At 39.4% G+C, this 26,011-nt stretch overlaps 1 protein-coding gene across 1 annotated transcript in view; it reads right to left on the bottom strand.

The window, feature by feature from the left end:
* Positions 1–26,011, bottom strand: part of ABCB9 (ATP binding cassette subfamily B member 9) — a 713,793-nt gene that overhangs the window by 204,718 nt on the left and 483,064 nt on the right. The window contains exon 8 of the mRNA XM_044068918.1: positions 15,457–15,630. Within this exon, the coding sequence (XP_043924853.1) occupies positions 15,457–15,630 (174 nt within the window). The remainder of the gene's footprint in view (positions 1–15,456; positions 15,631–26,011) is intronic.

The raw sequence follows: 26,011 nt of genomic DNA on the forward strand, positions 1-26,011 counted from the left end.
TTATGAATTCCAGGAACTTTTGGGCTAGAGTGTTTGGGCTTGAGTAGTGTTCCCAGTCTATATTAGGGTAGTTGAAGTCACCTAGTATGATGGTGTTCGGAGATACATTTATCCCCCCCAGTGTTTTCAGGAAGGCCATATGAGGTTCCTGAGTTTGCCTAGAAGCTATCTAGGAACCTACGTTGGTGTGGGCTTACGGCAGCCCTGGTTGGCCCAAGGCTAAACACAGCAGATGGTAGGTTATAGTGACCATATGGCTTACATTTGAGCACTGTCAATGATGCAAAAAGTAGCACACTCACCTTTGGTGCAAAAGGCTGTGGGTTCTATTTCCACATCAGAAAGATGGAGTGCTGATGCTACAATGCAGGTTAAGGAGGCGAATGCACATGCACTGGATGAGATGTTAAACCGAGGCCTCATCTGATGGATGTAAAACATCCCACAGCACCTATCAAAAAGAGTAGGGGGACGTTCCCTGATGCCCTGGCAAATTTCCATTAGCAGTATAAATACCACCTCTGGTCTCTCCTGAAGAGGCCACTGCCCTAGTGGGATTAACTTGGTCAACAAAAGATAAAATAAAATATAAAATAAAGTTCCTTTAAAGGAGATAAAGCTTGAGTTAAGCAGCTCAATAAGGATGAATAAAGTGGAGAAACTGAGGTTGGGTCTCCTTACTGTGCCCTGTGGGTTCAGTAACTGTTTAAAGAAAGTGCAAAATGAAGTTCAGAAATTTGTGCACTTAAGTCTCGGTGCACCATCAAAGCCGTAAACGTAGGTGCAGTGCAGACGACGAATGAAATAGTTCTGCAAACGAATGAAATAGTTCTGCAATAGAGAGATTCATGCAATAGGGAAAATTATGGCTGCAAAGTTCCTCAGGAGTATCTTGCCTCAGACAAAGAGAAATGGGGCAAAGAAAACAAAAGTAAACAAAGACTTGTTAGCAAAAGGGGGCAGAAAGGGGTTGTAGGTCCACCTCAGTCAAGAGAAAGAGAAATATAAATGATAACAAAATCCAATGCACCCAATGGCCATTAGAAAAACTCCACATTATTGTAGAACCAAGCACAGTCAAATAACTCAATAGTTGAATGCTTTCACCATAGATAATGACTTCATCAGAACTAATATATAAACGAGATAAGGAAAGAAGGTGCAAATACTGCAAAAGTGATCTATTCCAACATCTACTGTTATGGTACGTTTTTGCACAACTGAACTATCCCCTTCAGTTCATCACTGTTGCAGTATTTCTTATATTTGGGAAAATTCCCAAAGCTTTTGAGTACCTGGGAGGAAGACTGAGGAGTAAAAATGAAGTCTGGCATATTCCTTGGGATTCCTTTCCCCTTGTATTGACGGCATCAGTTTGGTAATGTTTTGTGAAGGTGCACACGGAAGACCATGTGGCTGCTTCTGAAATGGTCCTGGAGTCCAAGCCTTTGAAAAAGGTACCAGAAGAAGCAGCAGCCCAGGTAGAATGAAATGGGCTGAAAGGGATTTCCATAACAAAAAGATATCGGACAATAAATCCACTTGGAGATCGACTGCTTTGATACATAGTAACATCTTATCCTGATACCAGATAAAAAGCCATTGAGAGTTTTATAGTCTTAGTCATATCCAAACAGAATCTGAGCTGTTTATGGACATGTAGTAATAGTTTTAGTCATATCCAAACAGAATCTGAGCTGTTTATGAACATGTAGTAATAGTTTTAGTCATATCCAAACAGAATCTGAGCTGTTTATGAACATGTAGTAATAGTCTTAGTCATATCCAAACAGAATCTGAGCTGTTTATGGACATCTAGTAATAATCTTAGTCATATCCAAACAGAATCTGAGCTGTTTATGAACATGTAGTAATAGTCTTAGTCATATCCAAACAGAATCTGAGCTGTCTGTGGACATCTAGTAATAGTCTTAGTCATATCCAAACAGAATCTGAGCTGTTTATAAACATGTAGTAATAGTCTTAGTCATATCCAAACAGAATCTGAGCTGTTTATGGACATGTAGTAATAGTCTTAGTCATATCCAAACAGAATCTGAGCTGTTTATGAACATGTAGTAATAGTCTTAGTCATATCCAAACAGAATCTGAGCTGTCTGTGGACATCTAGTAATAGTCTTAGTCATATCCAAACAGAATCTGAGCTGTTTATAAACATGTAGTAATAGTCTTAGTCATATCCAAACAGAATCTGAGCTGTTTATGGACATGTAGTGATAGTTTTAGTCATATCCAAACAGAATCTGAGCTGTCTATGGACATCTAGTAAATGTAAAATATTTTCTCCCTTATTCTAAGGGTAAAGAAAGAAGGCATGCAAATTAACAGACTGGATCAAACATATTTCACTGACAACATTTTTCATAAAAAAGGATTTGTCCTGAGGGATAGGCTGCCTTTGTAAAAATCAGAAAAGGAGGGGGAAGCCATGAGAATTTATAGCTCTGAAACTTTTAACTGAAGTTAGTGCGACAAGCAAGGCCATCTTCCAGACGCAGATTCATAGGATCATTGCCGAGTACTGAGCTAACTGCCCTTGCAGGCCATATTATGCTGAAATTAATCTGTCCCATTTGGTTAGAGATTGTGGCCTTACCCCTCCCAATGTAGTTAATTATGTATCAGCCTTAATGAGAATAACTGGAATCGTACCATGGACACTTTGAGGGGACCCATGCATGGGATAAATGTCCCATTTGGTTAGAGATTGTGGCCTTACCCCTCCCAATGTAGTTAATTATGTATCACCCTACATGAGAATAACTGGAATCGTACCACGGACACTTTGAGGGGACCCATGCATGGGATAAAGCATTTAGGAGCTGCTTTTGTCTATTAGGGGTGTGGGAGTAGTCCGAGGCTAAATTTCTGTTTTCCATCCATAAATTAAAAGTTGTTCTTGAGTATGAATATGGATGAACTTTGTTTTACATGGATGGGGAGTCTGTTCCAGAGCAGTGGTAGCCTCAAATCCTCCTATTCAAAGGAAGAAAGACTTTTTTTTTCCAGGGCAGAGCTCAGATCCCAAGGAGGATGAATAGATTTTCTTGTGGGTTTGATATGAAGGATGCCATTAGGAAATTGTGTGACCTCAAAATGAGCACATTGACGTGCTCCATAAATGAACAGGTGGAGAAGGTTGCCAAATGAGCCTTTACTGAAGACGATCCCAATCCGGCATTGAGCCGCTCGCACAGATGAGAAAGAATGATAGGAATGGTCATGCGATAACGGTGCTGAAACAAGAACGAAAACATCCTCCATTCTTAAATATAATATCCTCTCATACGAGGTTTTCTAGTTTGCTGTGGTACCTGAAAAATGTTCCCTGAAAAAAGGTGCCTAAAAGGAATTAAAATCCCACCACTCAAACTGTTAGGCTTAAAGTTTAGAAGTTTGGCATGAGAGAGCCCTTCTGTTGTGAAAGTCCATCCCAAAGTGATAAATTGTGGTAACTCCTTTGGCCAGATTAAAAAGAAGGGACAGCCAGTATTGTCTGGGCTAAAAGAGGAACACCGATAGCATCTTTGGCTTGATTTCTTGATTTTAAGAAGAATCTTTGGAATCAGAGGAAAGGGTCTGAATGCATAAAGGAATTTCTCTTTCCATGAGATTGTGATGGTTAGGATATACATTTTCCAAGCCTCTGGCCATAGAGTTCTGTAAAAGAACAGAACAGTGTGAGTTGCCTGCGTAGACTGGAGGCAAACAGGTCTAGTTGGGGAGTATCCCACAGGAAGGCTATTTGTTCAACATCCATTTGTTAGAGTCTTCTTAAATAATCTACCACTGTAGTAATTTCTGATGGGATGTGAACAGCTATTTCTTAGGCAGACATAACCAGTCTAGAGATATAATAGACATTGTCTGTAGTTTGTTGGTGTAACACACAACAGTTGAATTGCCTGTTAGGACTTGAAGAGTTCCCGAAGACCAAAGGTAATAAAACGATTTCAGGGCTAGATCAACCCATTCGTTTTCTTGATATTTATGTGATGGCTCCTGTCCTGACATGACCATAATCCCTGGACTCTGATGTTCTTAGAATGTGCCTCTCGAGACAGGTTTGAAGCATTGGATGGGAGAGCAGAACAGAACTTTAAAGGGGATAGTGTAGTCTTTAGTGATGACTTTCAACAACCAGAAAATGGTGGTAATGGTCACCCATGGCTGAAAGAGGTGAGCCAAGTACCCCAATTGACTCAAGAGCATAGCAGATGGGCAAACCTTCAGGTGCACTGAAAGGGCTTGTTGAAGAAAGGTCCCATAAAACCATAAGTTTTACAGACCACAACTGCCTCTAGGGTGGCATCCACTGAAGTCCCCCCCCCCTCTGCCCAGGGGGTGGGGTAGAAACACTATCATCAGACACTTCCTGGGCAAACTGTTGAAAATTCTGGAAAAATAACCAATCAACCCCCTTCTGAATATAGGAATAATCCATTGACAGGTGGAAAAGTGGAATCCCACAGCAGAAAGTGTCTTGTCATCCTGCTGCAGGATGTCTTTAGATTTAGGTCCAAACAAAGTAGAGCCATCAGATGGAGTTTTAAAAAAAGTTGCCTTAAAGAACTCAGCAGAATTAGAGGCACACATTGGCCTCTACTGTCACAGAGGATGTTACACACTCAGAAACCTCATTAACAAAGTCCCTCTGTAGAGTGGTCGGGTGTGATATGTAGTTCAGCACACAAACAGTGAGAGTGGCTGAAGGGTACGTGCACTTCCTGAATCAATCTGCTGGCCCCTACCTCCTGGCTCTGGGATGCCTACAGCTCCAAGAAAGCCAGAGTTAAATGCATCAAGTTCGTAGACAGAACTGAAGGCAACCAAAGAGTAGGCACCAACAAAGGAATCACATGAACAAGAGTCAGATCCAAAACCACTAGATCCAAAATGCAAACATGTGAAGGAGAAATCAAAAATGGAGTAGGAAGGCCAGCTTTCTCCACCTTTGGAGAAGAGGGGGGAGGAATGATCCCAAAGTTAATTTCTGCCTTCAAGAAGTCCACATCATCTTGTCCAACTCTACTTCCTTAATGCTCGGAGAAGATCTTGCTGAGCTTGAAGATGTCAAAGGTGGCTTTGCGAGCACGTGCAAGGGGCTGTCCAACTCCTGAACAATAACTGAGAACGACCTGACCCAAGGGGGTGACAATGATGATTCTGGTGAGAACATCAGTTCCAGGGTGGCAGTCATGATTGGTGATCAGTACCTAGATGGAGCCAACACCAAAGCCACTGGAGTACTAGGGGCTCCCAAATATCAGAACCAATGCAGCTCTCACATCACTTCCAAAGAAGCTGGGCATCTGGACAAGAGAGGTGCCTGTGTCGTATCTAAGAGGGGAACCAAAGAGACAATGGGCCTGGGGGTCTTCTGTCTTGCTCACTGAATGTTCTGCACTCAGCTGATCTTTTCCTAGAGTCTTTTTCTTTGCCTTTATCTCTTTTACCCCGTCCTTGTCTCTATCTTTCTTGGACTTCTCCAAGGTCTTCTTAGCAGTAGCAGAAGGGCTAGCAGTGGTAGAAGAAGCCCTTTCACAATCAATTTAGAGTGCCTGTCAGCCAAAGTCCTGAACCTGAAAGAAGCACAGCCCTCGCAGTCATGATCTAAGCGAGTACCCCCCCCCCCCACACACACACACACACACACACACACACACACACACACAGGATACAATTGATCATGCGAGTAGCCCCCCCCCCCACATAGGATACATATTGATCATGTGAGTCCTGGGGAGGTAGCTTGTGACCACAGTCAATGCATTTCTTGAATCCCATACTCTTCTTGGACGTAATGTAAGAAAATGTAGAAGACTCCTATCACAAAAAGGTTGACTAATAGCTCTATAGATTGTAGGGGGAGGCCTAAGGTGTAACCACTGTACATACGCAGACAGACAGACACATACAGACACACACACACACACACACACACACACACACACACACACACACACACACACACACACACACACACACACGCGCGCGCGTGTCAAACGATTCAGAATCCCAATAAGCTGAAAACAGCCACTTATCCGCCAAAAATGACACGTTTCTATTGAAAAAGTTTAGGAAGAAGAGAGAGAATCCTGAAATCATACTAAACCTGGTCAAAAAACAAATAAATGACTTATCTTTAACAGAGCTGCAGAGACCAGGTCCATCATCAAGCACAGCAAGCAAGATCTGAGGAAGGTGGATTGTGCAGGGCATTATGGCAGAGGAGTTTGAGCTTCAGAGCCATAGCTTGACTGCTGGCCACAGATCCACTCACTTCTGATAATCCACAGGTTGAGACGGAAGGGAAAGGCAACATCAGATCTATAGCTTGCCTCTGTCTCAGTATGCTGAACTGCCAGCCATCAGCCTAAGCAGTATTTACAGAGGACAGACAGACATCCATGCAGGAGACGTGTACTTGTGACCGCTCGAGTCATCTAGCCGACGTCTCGCTCTTTTTATTCTTTTTTTTTTTTTTTTTTTAATTTTCTTTCACTGCTGCTGACCAGATTTGATTGGGGTGGGGGTGTCCATTCACTGGGCATATCCTAAGCTGCTCATCTTCCTCTAGTTGTTAAAACTAGGATCTTTTCTGTTTAAAAAGTCAAAGGGAGGAACAAAGTGCTGAATTTAAACTATAAAACCAAAAAAAGCACTCGGATAGCTGTAACCCCGCTCAAACGTTTAATAAGCACCAAAAATAAATACTCCACTAACGCTGACCACTCTTTTCTGTTTAGAAATTGCCTTTAACTCCCTCCCCAATGCCTAAGATATGCAGTGACATCAGCAATGAAGCAACAGGCATATTTCCACTTGTGCACTTCAAAGCATGCTGTGTCCTGCTGTGTCGTACTGTCCTGTTGTTTCCTGCTGTGTCCTTCTGTGGATGTCTCTTACCACACTGGTCCTCCAGCATCTGTGCTGCTAAATAAACCTGGATCACTGGCATTGGTGATGGCAGCTCTGCCTCCTGCTAGCAGATTAGCTATTCCTGTTTCAATGTTTACGCTTTTATTCTTTCTTTCTTTACCTCTACTTAAGATTTCTCATTATTGTCAGACTTAAATTTATAGGGCCGCGGTGGTGGTGCTGCGGTAGCATTGTCGCCTCACAGTAAGACGTTGTCCTGTTCGATTCTCAGCTAAAGCGTCTTCTGTGTGGAGACATGCGTGAATGGGTGTACCTTCGTTGAAGGTTGTGCGTCAGGGCCAGCAACTCGGCACGTAAAAATCTACTACCAATCATTAGCAGACTGGAGTTCCGTTGTGGTGACCGCTAACCGGGAAAAGCTGAAAGACACAACAACAACGTCAGAATTAAATTTATACTTATTTATTTTTGTCTTGGGGCTACTTTTATGTTCGTCATTTTCTTTGGATAATTTAGACTTACTGGAGAGTAAATGCTCTGGAGCAACTGAAGAGGCACTGTAACAAAAACGGACACTGTTTGGCCTCAACCAATTCTCAGATTATAGCCTGACACAACACCATCTATGTTTCCTGAAATTCACCTGTGTGTGTGTGTCTTTCGGCTTTTCCCGGTTAGGGGTCGCCACAGCGGAACTCCGGTCCGCTAATGATTGGTAGTTGATTTTTACGTGCCGAGTTACCAGCCCTGAAGCACAACCTTCAACGAAGGTACGCCCATTCACGCATGTCTCCACGCAAAAGACGCTCTAGCTGAGAATCGAACCGGACAGCGTCTTACTGTGAGGCGACAATGTTATCGCAGCACCACCACTGCGGTTTTTCCTGAAATTCACCTACAATGCCTAAATTTACTTGATACGCTTTCTACAAACAAGAACTGCACTATTTTGAGAGATTAACTATCCCTCAGTAAACTGGTGTGCATGCACCTCCAATGTGGGTTATTATCTCCAAAACTGTCAGATTTAATAAACAAAAAAGCCTGGACTACATGATTAACAAACTCACTACAGGACATAATATCTCTACCCTATCATTAAAAATATAACTTTATGTACTGTTCTGCTGATATCAATTTACCTGGTTAAATCAGATCTTGAACTACTGACTTTGCTTTACAAACCTCTAAACCCACAGAAACCAGTATTTCAGAAAGGGTTTCAAATGTATTAATCTCATCAGATTATATGATGAGGTTTCAAATTCACAAAGGAATAGTTTGCCCACTTAGATAAATGTACAGACATGGCAATCACGACCAAATCTAAATATTAACAGGAACAAACACCTAGGTAATTTTGTGTAGCATACAAGGCGACCCTAGACTCTGATTTGATGACTCTTTTGCACATCTGCAAAAGAAACAGCATCAGAACTACTAGACTAAAAGATCTAAATTCTGCTTGCTACATAAATAAGACTTTGTAGAGACAGATGTGAAAAAGGGGATTTGTTTAATTTTTTTTTATTTCAAGTTTTCAGAAACTCTTTCATATGGTGTTGAGCATGTAAATTTCAAGTTTACAAAAACTCAATGAAGTCATATAAACCCATATATAACACACACTGCTACCATACATCTGAGAATTATGTCACAGGTCACAATAACGTGAAACTTAAAACAGCAAAGGGGACGATGCTGATGCTCAGCATTTTATATAAAAGCTGTAAAATGTACATTTACATTGTAATTTATTATGATGTCTATGAAAACCCTTTTGCAGTCCATATCCCACCTGAACTTAATGATGTAGCTGTATTTTCAATGGAGGAAAGTGTTGATGGATTTTTTGTGAAGGTACATATACACATAATATCTACAGTGGCACAGACACGCAGAAGGGATAAATCTCACCCCTCCAAAACAGTGAACATCTTGGTTAACACTACTACTCAGGAAGCAGTTTAGAACTAGTGGTAAAGTAGCAAGCTTTTGCTTCTGGTGACAGATGAAACAAAGTGCATTTTAAATTATTTTAAGGTACTGTTGTTTTGCCACTGCATATAAAGTGTTGAATTCTGGATTTGTGCCTATTTGAAGTGCTGATTGAGTTACGTTGATTATTTCCTGCTTGAATTACTGTTTAACATGTTTATTTCTTGCACCTCCAGTTTCTTTCAGGGATTTAAAGTTAGAAGGGTTAGGTCTGCACTCTAGTGGAGGTGGACAGTAGCCTACTGGTCTCATTCTGGGCTGAAATGCCTGCGGAAACCTTAGTGTGAGCTTATTGTGATTGGTTAGAGGGCTACTTTTGCTTGTTTACTGGTTTGTTTTTCTGAGTCTGTATAAAAGCTTTGTGTTTGTGCTTGGCTTGACTTTGCCCAGCAGTGGTTAGCAGTGCCCTGTATTTGATGCAGGCACTTAGAATTAAAATGTTCCTACAAAACTACCTCTGACGTTTCTTCAGGACTTTATGCATTGAGGAGAACCGGCCCATGAGTTTAGTCTTACTACTAATTCACTGTTAACCCGTCTTGTACTATCCCCTTGTAGATCATGCAATAAGATCTGTAACCATGGATATACACTTTCTTACTATCTCTGCAACCAGTTTGGTGGATATGGGCATCCTGAGGCAATGTAGTAATTGTCTTATGTTTACTGACATCCACCTTATTCTTAAACAAATTGACATGGCATGTGAGAGATGTTGCTATACAACGTCACCTGAGGCAAGACTGTCACATATAAGCACTTATAGTGCAAAACAGGTGTCAGAAACACATGCACTGCACTTGCCACACATGGTATAGACCAGACACATAGATCCACATATGCTGAGGCTGTTAAATGTTACCTTCCTAAACCTCAAAGGCTTTCCAGATGTTGCACTTACAATAAGTATCCTCAGTAACCTTAAAAGCCCTCTACCAAAAACATCACCCACCACGCCAAATGCAGTGACATCTCACAGCATCTCAACTTTTAAGCCCAAAGGCAAATCACAAAACAACCTAATGTTCTGGTTACAGGAGACTCCATTGTGAGACACACAGATGTCCCACTCACCAAGATGAGTAAGGAGAGAGTCACTGTTAGTTGTGTAGTGGGGCCAGGATTTGTCAGATTACACACACACTCAGGTTGCTTGAACCGCTTGTGCCAGTATGACTCAGTCATAGTCCACATAGGTGTAAACAACCTGAGACATGTCCTCCATGACTATGTGAACAGAGACATGATGGAGCTCTTTGACTGTGTGTCCCAATGCAGTATGAGCCTAGCACTGAGCAACATTCTGCCTTCTCCAAGGATGATGCCGCAATATAAACAGAAGATAACTGACTTTAATAACTGGCTTTGTTTTTGGTGTCATTCAGAGTAGGTTTAATATTTGTCAGCCTGGGATGATGTGGTTAACAGATAACACGGCTTTGCCAAGGGCAGTCTACACCTGTCCTTTCTATGCTTTTGAGCATTGGCTCAATACTTGCCCCCCACCACAGTGCCTTTTTTAGGCAGTGCCAATCTGATTAACCTTCCAGCATAGCAAAACCAACCCAAGAAAATCTAAAGGAGTTACTGCTCAATGCCAGGAACCTAAACAAGAAACTTGACACCCTATAAGCCCTCCTTACCCTGAAGGATGCAGATATCTGTGCAGTAACTGAGACACCATGGTTTACAGGTGTGGACAGCACCAATAACCGAGACATGGTTTACAGGTGTGGACAGTACCATGAAAGTGCAGGGCTACATGGTTTACAGATGTGGACAGTACCATGGAAGTGCAGGGCTACATGGTTTACAGGTGTGGACAGTACCATGGAAGTGCAGGGCTACATGGTTACAGGTGTGGACAGCACCCTGGAAGTGCAGGGCTACATGGTTACAGGTGTGGACAGCACCCTGGAAGTGCAGGGCTACATGGTTACAGGTGTGGACAGCACCCTGGAAGTGCAGGGCTACATGGTTACAGGTGTGGACAGCACCATGGAAGTGCAGGGCTACATGGTTACAGGTGTGGACAGCACCCTGGAAGTGCAGGGCTACATGGTTACAGGTGTGGACAGCACCCTGGAAGTGCAGGGCTACATGGTTTACAGGTGTGGACAGCAGTACAATGCCTTCTATGTATTTAGAGCAGCTACTGCACAGGACGGAGCAATAGGTGGAGGCACTTCAACGTACATCAAAACCAAACACACCTCAAGGTTGGTCAAACAGCAGGATGTGCCTGAGCTTCTCCATGTTCAAATTACCACGGGCAAAGTCCTGTACCATATCCTTGTAAGCTATAGATCTTCCTCTATGACCTAGAAAACCATAATACATACTTAAATATAGAGAAGCTCCCTATTCAACCCAGCACCATATTCATGGGCGACCAACTACCCACTATAAAATGGGAATCATACATGAACCCAACATGCAAGCCCAGAGATTTCTTGACTTTGTAAGCACAAACACCCTGAACCAACTAAGTTCATATATTCACTGGGGAGTGCTAAATATCCTTGACCTGGTCCCCACAAACATAGGAAAATGTTGCCACCCCCTGGGTAATGTCCTTACTAGTCAGGTCAGACCATAAAGCTGTCACCTTTCAAATAAATATAAAACCTGGGACCCCAGCTAACCCCGGAACTTTCAGGAATGATTCTAAAGCAAACTTCCTACTATTAAGTGACACATAAGCAAAATTTTAAGCCCTCCAAACCCTGAGAACATAACTGCCCATGTAGAATTGTTCACAAAATCCCTTTATAATCATATTAACAGATGTAACCACCCATAACAAGTGCAGGTCTAACAAAAAATAAAAGCCACCGAGATGCAATAACAAAAATCATAAACTGTATCATATAACAAAAGGAAAAAAAATCGTGGCAAAAAGGAAGGAAGTGCAATGCCGAGCAAAGTAAAAAAAAAAAACCCTCATCAGTCTAAACAAGCAACCTATGCGGCAAGTCAAGTCTACTAAAATCAAATCTGAGGTAAAAATAGCCTCTCAGGTCAAGGATAATCACAAGGAATTCTTCAGTTATGTCTGCAAACTCAAAGACAATCCACAACAATGTGTTAAACTAATTGTAAATGAAAACATCTATATGGAACTGGAATATATAGCAAATCTACTGGCCAATAAATTTAACTCCAATTCTACCCCCTCTCTTTCCCTCAAACACTACCCTTAGCCATAACACCCCAGCTATCACTAGGGAGCAGGTCCACAATGCACTCTCCAAGGCCAAAAACATTGCACTGATAGGCACCAATAGTATCCCAGGATGTATCCTTAATAGCATGAAACATGACCTACCAGGACCACTAGGATAATTATTTAACCACAGCCTCCAAACAGGCTTAGTGTCATGCAAATGGTGGACTGCAACTGTCATCCCTCTGAACAAGGGTGGACCATTTATGGACCCAAGTAACTACAGACCCACAAGTCTGACTAGTTTGATATGCAAAGCTATGTAAAGAATTATTATGGAAATGATAAACAATGATGTAGGAAACCTTCAGACATTGAATCCATCCAGTTTGGTTTTGTCAAGGGCAGGTCATGCCCACTCAACCGCGTGGACCTCTTCGAAAAGATCACCAAAGCAATGGCTACGAGCAAAACAGTGCATAATTCCTATCTTGACCTGGCCAAAGCATTTAACACACTAGTCCTCTTGGCACTGTAGGAAAAATTATGAAATTGGGTATAAGCCCCTATGTCGCCAGCTGGACAGCCAGTTGACTCAAACATAGGATGCAAGTAACAACACTTCTGAGTATTCATATAATAACAACGACCACAAAAACACCAGTGAGTAACAGTTCAACTTTCTAAAATTTAATAAACAGACAAATCTCACTTCTCTAGCGCCTCGGCCAACAGCCTTTACAGAGTAAAAAATGTGAAGCACATACAAGGTGATATATATAACAAAGTTCATCAATTAATACATTTAAACAATCAATTAATTATTCAATTATAAAACTTAAACTTTTAAAGTTACAACAATCATATAAAACTGTGCCAGTTACATTCCTTATTAAGTCCATAAGGACTTAAAGTATTATATTTCATAATTAAAAGCGATTCTTTTTGTCTCAACACATTTTTTTGAAGAGTAACATTATTAAAATATAGTGGTACATGTTCTAAAACAGAAACCTTCATACAATCTAAATTGCCATAATGTTTATTATTAAAATGCTCTGAGATGGGACTATTCATCTTTCTATTTCTCACATCTCTAATTGTTGTAACTTTAAAAGTTTAAGTTTTATAATTGAATAATTAATTGATTGTTTAAATGTATTAATTGATGAACTTTGTTATATATATCACCTTGTATGTGCTTCACATTTTTTACTCTGTAAAGGCTGTTGGCCGAGGCGCTAGAGAAGTGAGATTTGTCTGTTTATAAAATTTTAGAAAGTTGAGCTGTTACTCACTGGTGTTTTTGTGGTCGTTGTTATTATAGGATGCAAGTAGTTAGGATAGGGGGATTTTCCTCCACAAAAAGGCCAGTCACTACCAGAGTCCTTCAAGGCTCAGTGCTTGGGCTGCTCCTTTTTGGCATTAACTTCTTTGAAGTCAAGGTCAACATGAAGGACCTCTGTCTGACCAAGTTTACAAATGACTGCAAACAAGGTGCAGTCATAGAATTCCCCAAAGACACAAATACTCTTTAGGAAGGCCTGACACAAACCAATAACTGGGGCAAGAGCCACACTCTAAAACTCAGTGCCATGAAATGAATAGTAGTATCCTTTGGGAAGGTGGCTGCCCCTGGAAACTATTATATTGATAATACACACCTCTAAGTGTAGACCCAGTGATCAGGGATTTGGAAATGCATGTAGACAGTAACCTGACCTTTGACCATCACGTGTCAGTGGTAGTAAGGAAATCATTCTGTGTTGCACAAAGGTATGGCATATGGCTCCAAGAATGTCATTATTTTATTGTACTAGTCCTTCCTCAGACCAGTCACTGAGCACATCTTTCTCTTCAGTATGTAGCTGACTGTGCATATGCAACAACTGGAGCATCCACAAAGGTTCCTTGCAAAAGGAATGCAAGGAATAAACAACATGTCCTAAACAGGCTGCCTCAAAGCCCCGTTCTCTGTCTTCTGCTGGCTGCTGAGAGGTGATCGATGCCTGATCTAGAAAGCATCTTCTGATCCCACTATGATGGACCTGTTGCACATCTGCCAAACAAACAGCGTCACAGTTACCCAATCTAGGGACCTAAACCTCATATGGAACACAAATAGGACATGATAGAGGGACAAGTATGTGTCTCAGAGACTCTCCCATCTCTGGAACAAGCTTCCCATTCACCTGAAGCAAAGTTCTATCCTAACCCAATTCAAGTGAAAGTGAAGACCAGTGGATGGGAAATTAGACATTTACCCACAGTCTGGCACCGCTGCCTCTATTAGACAGAGACATCCTGTAAATGTTTGACCATCTATCTCCAAGCATACACATACCCCGTAAAATAACCCTGGGGTATGAAAGCTTGTCAGACACATTTGGGAAGCATGGCTAGCCTTAAAAAAGTCCACCCCTGGGGTGAGTAGCCTTGTAATCGGCTATGAACCTATAATCATTGCTGCAGGCACACTTAGAGCCAGCAATGATTTACTGGTGAAAACAGTAATCAGTGAGTTCAGCGTTGGGGAGTTTAACTTGGTGAGAGGGGGTATGACTTGCAGAAGCATATGGAAGCCATATAGTTATAATACTTTTCATCTTCATATTTCTTTGGTAATAACATTTTTATCCCCGTTTAGTAAAACGGTGTAGAAGTTACTAATGTACAAAAAGACTCAGTATAGAATGCCAGTCTGAATCCTGCACTGTTAATAAGTGAATAAACTGAGAAGCGTTCTGCCTCCCTGTGCATGTCCACAGTCCAAGAAATGGAGACAATGGACAGCGAGCAACAGAGCTCAGACTGGATGGCCTAGTTCTGCCACAGATGTTTCTGAGCATTTTTTGCAGCAATGGGACAGTAAAACAATCATGTACATGTTGTCACTGGTATATCCTTCCCAGCATCATAGAACATAGTTTAGTCTTTAAATAAGAGCACTTTTAGAATTTACCCTTTTACTGCTCAGAACAGAAATTCCCTTATTTACAGTCATCAAACTTAAAGCTTTTTTAGAATGAGTTAATATTTGTCAGACAATAATATATATATATATATATATATATATATATATATATATATATATATATATATGTGTGTGTGCAGACTGACACTTCGATGCTAATTTTCATACACTGTTGCTGAAATTAAATATTACATATAAAATGGTCCTACAACAGAGATTCAAAATTAAATACAAAATATTTAATGGCCTGGTAGTTGACTGCGATAGTTTCACGTGCTTAACGTGCTACAGGAAGGAAAATATGCAGTATACATTTCAGACTTTGCACTAATTACACGCTTCCAAAGTCCTTCAGAATTATACATAGGATGCAGATGAGAAAGCATGCAGGATAAACAGATCCCAGAAGCTCTACCTTTGAATGAAGATACCTGTGGTCATAATCATGAACGGGATGCCCATCCAGTAATAGCATTCCACCGTGAAGAGGGTAGAAATTTTTTAAAACACTGACACAAGAACTCTTCCCACTTCCTGAAGGTCCCACTAATGCTGTCATTTCACCAGGACGGAGTGTAAAGGACACATCCTAGAAAACAAACAAGTTTTACTGAATCTTTCACAGAATATTTAAAAAAGAAAAGAGAAAAAAATGGGTTAAGACTCTGCGTGCATATATTTCATGTTATGGTGTTCCCTTATAAAATACATTATAATCATTTACTATAAATTAAGACTGGAGACTTTAATTTCAAAGGAAAGCTACCAGGATGGCACAAGTCGTGTTTCAGATGCTTCATTAAGAAATGTTAGTGGAACTGAAGAAACAGATGGAGCTAGAGATGGAATGGTAGAGAGTTACATACCTCGTAAAGGACTGACACAGCTGTGAAATACCATGAAAGAAGATTTTTGACTCCCATTCCTCTCTCTGCAGTAATCCATAACATATATGTAATAAATGCAGTAAGGGACATGGCAGCTGGCTTCAAATTTTATTAGCAGTGAACAGAATTCCAGGGGTATGGTTAGGATTTTTAAAACTGTACACCGGCTTCCAGATTACTACCTCCCACAGAATCCAGAAACTTCTGTGTTGTACAACACACTGTAGTGCTGCCACCTCTCATCCAACACAGATGTTTTTCCCTGTAGTACATATCCTAAATATGGAATTACAATGCAATATGTACTAAAATTAGCTAAAAGTATTACATTAAAAGCCAGTAATCAAATAAAACTAATATAAACAGCACAGCATTTACAGACAGAGTTATATGTTTTTTCTGGCCATCTGTACCATTTTAATTTCATGTATGTCTTCATGCATGCAGTGTCAATGGTGCAAAAGGTAGCACATTTGACTTTAGTGCAGAAGGCTGCAGGTTCTATTCCAACATCAGGCAGATGGACTGGTGACACTGCAGTGCATCATAAGGGGGGGTGGTGCTGCACTCCTGAGTGTATCATCCTTTGAATGAGACATTAAATCAAGGCACTATCTGGGGGGGGGGGGTGCTGCACTCCTGAGTGCATCATCCTTTGAATGAGACATTAAATCAAGGCACTATCTGCCTTAATAGCTGGTAGGTGCAAAAGATCTCACAGCACCTATCGAAAAGAGTACACAACATCAAATAAACAGAACATATTTACAAAGTGTAAATGTTTACAGGCACGAAAAGAGTACACAACGTCAAATAAACAGAACATATTTACAAAGTGTAAATGTTTACAGGCACGAAAAGAGTACACAACATCAAATAAACAGAACATATTTACAAAGTGTAAATGTTTACAGGCACGAAAAGAGTACACAACATCAAATAAACAGAACATATTTACAAAGTGTAAATGTTTACAGGCACGAAAAGAGTACACAACATCAAATAAACAGAACATATTTACAAAGTGTAAATGTTTACAGGCACGAAAAGAGTACACAACGTCAAATAAACAGAACATATTTACAAAGTGTAAATGTTTACAGGCACGAAAAGAGTACACAACGTCAAATAAACAGAACATATTTACAAAGTGTAAATGTTTACAGGCACGAAAAGAGTACACAACGTCAAATAAACAGAACATATTTACAAAGTGTAAATGTTTACAGGCACGAAAAGAGTACACAACGTCAAATAAACAGAACATATTTACAAAGTGTAAATGTTTACAGGCACATATATATATATATATACACACACACACACACACACACACACACACACACACACACACACACACACACACACACACACACACACACACATTTATATTTTTTTACAACTTAACATTTTTCTTATAACGTTTTCATTATTAATATTACATAACTGACCCTCACTCCTTTTTGCACAGCCATAATCAATTTTTCACAATATACCTGCCAAATCCATATATATATATATATATATATATATATATATATGGGTCACCTTTAAAATCTCGAAATCGCGTTTGCCCGACACGGAATCCGACGGGACGAGAATACAGACAACGCAGATGACTGACAAGGTGAGAACCCGACGGACTCGGTAAGTGTGCGATCGAGTGAGGGATTTCGTGTTAGGGAGCGGACAGGTAAGTGTGCGATAGTGAGGGACTGTGGGTTAGGGGTGGGTTAAGTGAGTTAGGGTTAGGGTGCAGGTAGGGTGTGTGCGATGGTGAGGGACTGTGGGTTAGGGGTGGGTTAAGTGAGTTAGGGTTAGGGTGCAGGTAGGGTGTGTGTGCGATGGTGAGGGACTGTGGGTTAGGGGTGGGTTAAGTGAGTTAGGGTTAGGGTGCAGGTAGGGTGTGTGTGCGATAGTGAGGGACTGTGGGTTTAGGGGTGGGTAAGTGAGTTAGGGCTAGGGTGCAGGTAGGGTAAGTGTGCGGTAGTGTCGGACCTTAGGGTTAGGGTTTGGGTTAGGGATAGTGCATATATTATGTAGTGTACTGTGTTGTTTACGTGTAGTGTGTTGGTGTAATGGTTTTCGGTGTTTTGCGTTGTCGGCGTTTTTTGTTGTCGGTCTTTTCGTGTCGGTCATTAGTGTTTCGGGCAAACGCGGTTTAGAGGTTTTAAAGGTGATCCATATATATATATATATATATATATATATATATATATATATATATATATATATATACACATTTATATTTTTTTAGAACTTAACATTTTTCTTATAACGTTTTCATTATTAATATTCCATAACTGACCCTCACTCCTTCTTGGACAGCCATAATCTAATTTTTCACAATATACCTGCCAAATCCATTACCCATTAAACAACATTCCATTCACACTTTCATTCCAGATACCCATATTACATCAAATAAACTCATCTACCTTCTCACATATTCTGTCTCATTATTCTTATAATATCCACACATAATCATGGTCATATTTATATTGTTTTTATTAATATTCTCAAAAAAAAAATCTTCATACAACTTTTTCCGGAGTCTCATGACTTTTTTACAGTTCAAAAAACATACTCTGTTGTCTCTGCCTCCCCACAAAATAAAAATACTCTTTCAACTTTCTTTTTATAAGGCATATTTCCCTTTACTGATAATTTATTTATTACCAGTCTCCATAGGAAATCCTGACACTCAACTATCTTGGTAAACCACGTTTCCATACTGTAATGACTTTATTTACTCCTTTTCTTACATTTTCTCATAGATTTACATAACCGTATTGTTTCATCACATTATTATACAATAACGGTTCACTGCTATTAAAAATGAGCGTGCTGATTGGATAGCCTAACCCGTGTGTCTGTTGCAAATCGAGCATTTACCAGTAGAAAACATCCGGCTGCTGACGTACTGTCTAGCAGCCAGACTTTCTACTGGCATATGCTTAGAGGGTGGAGCAAAGTACAAGAAATATCAGGTACGTTCTGCATAACTAAAGATGAGAAATGCACCGGATTTCCCTTGTATTTCTGTACTGTCCCTATAAAAGCTTGGCAGTAAACAACAAAAATCAGCAACTGCAACTTTTCTCCGTTGTTCCTCCTGTACTGCGCTAATGTACTGTGTAAGCATGGGAATGTACGTCCCACATGTATGCACATTACATCAGTAAGCAAGAAAGCGAGCAGACGAACACTATAGTGTCCTTCTACAAATACATTAAGAAAGGTAAGCAGTTTCTTTCTTAAATAACGTCTCTGTATAATAGCAATAATGCACTCCTGTTTGTGGGTGCATCAAGATGTACCCAGAGCTGGCTTTGTTTAATCACTCAGCAAACAATACCATGCATTAGTAAATCCTGATATACGCACGCACAGTCATGGATTGTTGCTTAATTATACCGTAATCCATCTATCTTTCTCTGTAGCATCAGCTGTTCTATTCTATGTTCGTACTGGTTCTTGATCAGGTTTACTTTTTCATGTACGTATTCTTTTTCTCTTTTTTTATTCTTATCGTATCCCAGAATATTTTTTATTTATATGTAAATATTCTCACTATCAAATTCTTATTCTCTTTGTTTTTCCATTTTCCAGTAAGTCACTTTCTCTTCCTTTCTTACATCATTCTGCCATAAAAAAATAAAACAAACACTTTTTAAATTTGATTTACCATTCACACCAGTTTTTATAGAAATCCTTCATGGTTATATGACCCCTCCATAACTACAATACTTCCTACTCTGCAGTTTCACCCCATAATCTCTCATTTATTCTTTTTATTCACTTTCCTGTTTTAATACACTCCCTTTCTTCAATCACCCCCATCCATATTGCTAAATGGGCGGAAAAACCTATCACAACTGTATCACCATCTCCTACCCCCAAGTCTTGAGATAGTACAAAAATAATCAATTTCAGATCTAAGTGGCCCCTTCTATAAGTCCACTGACTTTTGTTCCACATGGCTAATTTGCCACATTTTATCATTTCCTGTGTTGTTTAACATCTTTACCATTCTTTTCACACGTTGCAGTTAAATCACAATTAAGTCCTCACGCCGTTATAATTTTCGTGTTAACCACCCCGTAGTCTAATATGTAATCTTTTCTTGCTAGTTATACAGGCATATAATTCTAAACTTCTACAAACACAACTAAAGGTAAAGCATAGCTCATACCTGGACTTACCGGAGTCACTTGCCATACAGCCCAACACCTTACTCATGGCTGATTTTAATTATCCTACCATCGACTGAAAAATATACACAACCACAAACATGCTGTCTCAGAGGTTCTTGGAGTCTGTCAATGCAAATGCTCTGGAACAGATAGTCAGCACATTGACAAGGGGCACAAATGTTCTGGATATAGTACTCACTAACATGGGAGATCATTGCACCCCCATTGTGTGATGTCCTCCTTGGTAAGATCAGACCATAAATTAGTCTTGTTTGATGTTATTATAAGACCAGATGCCTCATCAAGCTCAAAAATGATTAAGAATTTTTTTAAAAACAAATTACTTCCTACTAAGTGATGGTATAAGAAGTTTCAAAGCCCCCTCGAACACAGATAACACGGACACCTATGCAGAAGTGTACACCAATGCCCTGTATAACATCTTAAGCAGTTGTATAGAATTAGGTAAAAACAAAGTTACCTGACAAGCAAAGCACCCTCAAAACGAAAAAATATCAAAATGTAGTCCAAAAGTGAGGAGTGCACCAGGCTGCAAATAAATCTCACCAAATCTTCCACAGACTGTCCTTTATTAAGACAAACAGGTATAAAGATAGACAGGTAAGCGCTTTCGCGTTGGTGTAACGCTTCTTCAGACCTTTAAAGATGTATGAATAATGCATCCCTTTATATACCATAGTACATTGCACCTTAATTGATTAAAGACCACAAGGTGTAATTGATGTAGTTAATGATGCTTACAAATTCAAACAAGTCTGAGTATAAATGTCTTACTAAATTCTACAAAGCTTATGAAAGCACATATAGTAAACTTGTGAAAACACACATAAATAGACTCATGAGTTAAAAACACATATGTTAAAACATATATTAAAACATATATTAAAAACATGTATATTGAATACACAATATAAATGTGTAGAATTCAGTGGTTCAAGGGTCTACTGGCTAGAAAGGGTTTGAGGGATATCTTATCATTGAGCCCATAAAAATGGGCTTGTAGCCTAAGAATCCATTTGTTCTCTATCCCTTCTGTGTGGCTTTTAATGTTACCTAGCCTATTAGTTCTTGTTAAAGTCTCAAGGACCATGAATTTAAAACAATGTGAAGATCCTTTATCTAAAACATGTCGTGCTAGGGCATTTGTTGTATTCTGTTTATCAATTGCATAGATGTGTTCTCTTATTCGCTCACGTAATGTCCTATTGGTTTTACCAACATAGAAAAGTGTACATTGTTGGCATTGAGCGAGGTATATAACATCTCTAGTTTTACAACATGCATATCCCTTGATCGAATATTCACGTCCTGTGTGTGGATGTATGAATTTATCAGTTGCAGCTATATATTTGCATTGCTTACAACTTAAACATGCAAAGGTTCCTGTCTTATGTGGAAAAGTATTGACCTTGTTAAGATTTTCATAACATAGTCTCCTATCTAGGGACTTCATGTTTCTATAAGATATTGTTGGTCTAGTATCAACTAAGTCTTTTATTTTCTCATCCATCAAGAGTAATTTCCAATTGTCTCCTATAACCTGCCTTACTTGATTATTGATATTAGTATAAGGAATAATCAGTCTGTTTACTGCTGGGGATTGGTTTTAATGTTCAACCCATCATTATCATCTACTCTCCTTAAAAACGGAGTGCCCTTACCTACTCTGTGAATATCCCCATGAATTAGTGCTTCATGTACTTCTGTCTCTTTATAGCCCCTTTCTAAAAATTCTTTTTAAGTATAGTCTTCTGTTTATTAAAGGTAGACTCTTGAGTGGTTAATCTAGAGGCCCGTAACATTTGATTCTTGGGAATGTTTTTATGTATATGTTTGGGATGCATGCTGCTGCGGTGCAGTAAGTTGTTTTTCCAACATGTCTTCCTAAATAACTCAGTGTCTATGCCATGGGTTCCCTTAGTTAGCTTAACATCCAAAAATACAATCTCCAAAACAGAGTAGCTGCATTCAAAATTCAGAAAATCAGTAGTGGCATTCAAGTATCTAACAAAGTCTGTTAGTAATGTAACTGATCCCCCCCATACAATACACACATCGTCAACAAATCTACTATAATGTTTTAAGTGTTGACAGTATAAAGCATGATTAAATACATAAGTGTCTTCCCATTGTGCCAACACCAAGTAAGGCAGGTTATAGGAGACAATTGGAAATTACTCTTGATGGATGAGAAAATAAAAGACTTAGTTGATACTAGACCAACAATATCTTATAGAAACATGAAGTCCCTAGATAGGAGACTATGTTATGAAAATCTTAACAAGGTCAATACTTTTCCACATAAGACAGGAACCTTTGCATGTTTAAGTTGTAAGCAATGCAAATATATAGCTGCAACTGATAAATTCATACATCCACACACAGGACGTGAATATTCGTTCAAGGGATATGCATGTTGTAAAACTAGAGATGTTATATACCTCGCTCAATGCCAACAATGTACACTTTTTATGTTGGTAAAACCAATAGGACATTACGTGAGCGAATAAGAGAACACATCTATGCAATTGATAAACAGAATACAACAAATGCCCTAGCACGACATGTTTTAGATAAAGGATCTTCACATTGTTTTAAATTCATGGTCCTTGAGACTTTAACAAGAACTAATAGGCTAGGTAACATTAAAAGCCACACAGAAGGGATAGAGAACAAATGGATTCTTAGGCTACAAGCCCATTTTTATGGGCTCAATGATAAGATATCCTCAAACCCTTTCTAGCCAGTAGACCCTTGAACCACTGAATTCTACACATTTATATTATGTATTCAATATACATGTTTTTAATATATGTTTTAATATATGTTTTAACATATGTGTTTTTAACTCATGAGTCTATTTATGTGTGTTTTCACAAGTTTACTATATGTGCTTTCATAAGCTTTGTAGAATTTAGTAAGACATTTATACTCAGACTTGTTTGAATTTGTAAGCATCATTAACTACATCAATTACACCTTGTGGTCTTTAATCAATTAAGGTGCAATGTACTATGGTATATAAAGGGATGCATTATTCATACATCTTTAAAGGTCTGAAGAAGCGTTACACCAACGCCAAAGCGCTTACCTGTCTATCTTTATACCTGTTTGTCTTAATAAAGGACAGTCTGTGGAAGATTTGGTGAGATTTATTTGCAGCCTGGTGCACTCCTCACTTTTGGACTACATTTTAATATTTTTTCGTTTTGAGGGTGCTTTGCTTGTCAGGTAACTTTGTTTTACCTACTTTTCTTCGTTGATTACCTGCTGAGACATGGCTGTACAACCTGCATCATCTAACAGTGATCGGATTCATGAAGTATTAAATACTCAGCGATGGCTACGCTGATAGAAATGAGAGAGAACCCGCTACTCAAATTAACTGTTCGTGATTTAGCTAATACTGAGGATGCAGCTAACAACATGAAACATAATATGGAGGTTACACTGTTAACAAGACGTCTTGAGACTAAAATGCAGAGATTAAGGAATATACAGTGGCAGAAATTACATATGCAGGCATGCTTGAGTTTTAAATTGGTTCCATGAGGTTTAAGGGTGTTAAAAATGCCAACCTTTGGAACAGAGTATCCAGAATTACTTTCCACCTGGCAGAAACTTAACCTGGATACCAGCTTTGCCTATATCAACATTTTAATTGAACAATATTGCCTGGCTGAGAAAAATTTATTAACAGAGATAAATACTATAGAAGGTGAACTGTTGAAACTGCTCAATGAAAATGAACTGAGCAGTATGTATCAAGATCTCAAACAAATTTTGCTGACACTCGATAATAAACTTAGACAAGACAAGAAGAGAAAATTGGAACGAGATTTTTTCGATTTCCAAAAGGGCCAGGTCTTTGCTTGGCCAAGGGATAAGAAGCAGCCTTTGGGTAATCGGCAGAACTATACAGTCGCTAATTTTAAATCTAAGCCAGTGCTTCAGAACAGTAAACTACCAGTGAGCAACGCCCCTTTGATGATGTCATCAAATGAAGACGCTATACCGACCGACACAACGACACAAGCTGCCAGTATCACTACAAACGCTCCGGTTTCTACTTCTGTGGCTGTGAAACCGAAGCGAATCACTGTAGAAGCCATGATCCATTCTGCCAACTCAGATAATAGGGACACCCATGCACTACTTGGTCCCACAAGTGATTTTGCGGCTAAAGACCAACGAAGGAAACAGACGAGGATAGACTCTTTTATTGGAGCTTCTGAAGATGAGATATTCGGTGAAGGTCAGACGAGGATAGACTCTTTTATTGGAGCTTCTGAAGATGAGATATTCGGTGAAGGTGAAGGTTTTCCTTCTTTCCCTTTACCGATAAAACCGTTCGAGAGAAGAACTTTGTCACCCTTCAACAGGAAGAGAAAGAACACGGAGGAATTTGTCCCATACCAGAAGAAAATGATGAACTTTACCAGCATGACCTGATTATTAACATCTCAAGGTATGAACTAAATCTTCATGAAACTTCATTATTGAACAAGGGGTTAAGCTTTATCCCTCTTGTTCAACAGACTTTGTCGACATACTGGTGGACATTAAATTGTTCACCAGAAATTTAGGGTTGAAGTTAATGCATGGACATAATGATTTGAATGTTGATTCTACAGCATCCAATAATTTTAATTTTAAGAAACCGTCTGTTTTTATACCACAGCCTCATCCCCTCTTGGAAGCCTTTGAGAAGGCATGCGAAAGTGATTTATTTACTTTGTATAATAATAATAAATTGAAACCGAGTTTCACAATCTGACGTTGCATGAGAGGGAAGCTATTGTTAGTTTACAGAGTAACAATGACATCATTATCATAAGGCTGATAAAGGCGCCATTGTCATTATGGATAAGAACATATACACCAATAAACTGCAAGAAATGTTGATGGACAAAGATACATACACTCCCTTGACTGGAATGCACTCAATAATTTAATTAGGGAAGTACATAGTACGCTATACGATATGTTATTATGTAAAACTATAGACAAGGAACTCTATGTTTATTTTACGGTAGAGAATCCTTTGGTTCCTACTTTTAGGGGTCTCCCTAAAGTGCATAAAAACAGAGATAATCCCCCTTTGAGACCCATTGTATCTAGCAAAGGATGGCTCACAGAACCACTTTCCATCTATTTGGACAAGATGTTCAAACCGATTGTGACCAACACTAATTATATTTTAAGGGACACGCAACAGTTTTTAGAGAAATTATCTGACTTAAACAGATTACAGTTGCTTTCAAGTGATGACATTCTTGTAACACTTGATGTGACATCATTATTTACATCAATACCAAATGATGTTGGTATTGAATATGCGTCAGTTCCTTTTGGCACATGACATAGCTAATACAGATGTTATGAAATGGATGAGCCTCCTAGAATTAGTTCTTGAGAACAATGTTCTGCTCTATGACAATAAGTATTTTTGCAAACCAAGGGGTAGCCATGGGGACCCCTTGTGCCAACACCTATGCCAATTTGGTGTTGGCACAATGGGAAGACACTTATGTATTTAATCATGCTTTATACTGTCAACACTTAAAACATTATAGTAGATTTGTTGACGATGTGTGTATTGTATGGGGGGGATCAGTTACATTACTAACAGACTTTGTTAGATACTTGAATGCCACTACTGATTTTCTGAATTTTGAATGCAGCTACTCTGTTTTGGAGATTGTATTTTTGGATGTTAAGCTAACTAAGGGAACCCATGGCATAGACACTGAGTTATTTAGGAAGACATGTTGGAAAAACAACTTACTGCACCGCAGCAGCATGCATCCCAAACATATACATAAAAACATTCCCAAGAATCAAATGTTACGGGCCTCTAGATTAA

Source organism: Protopterus annectens, chromosome 4.part0 (genome assembly GCF_019279795.1).
Source record: "Protopterus annectens isolate FY-2018-M chromosome 4.part0, PAN1.0, whole genome shotgun sequence".
In the NCBI taxonomy this organism is placed as follows: Eukaryota; Metazoa; Chordata; order Ceratodontiformes; family Protopteridae; genus Protopterus; species Protopterus annectens.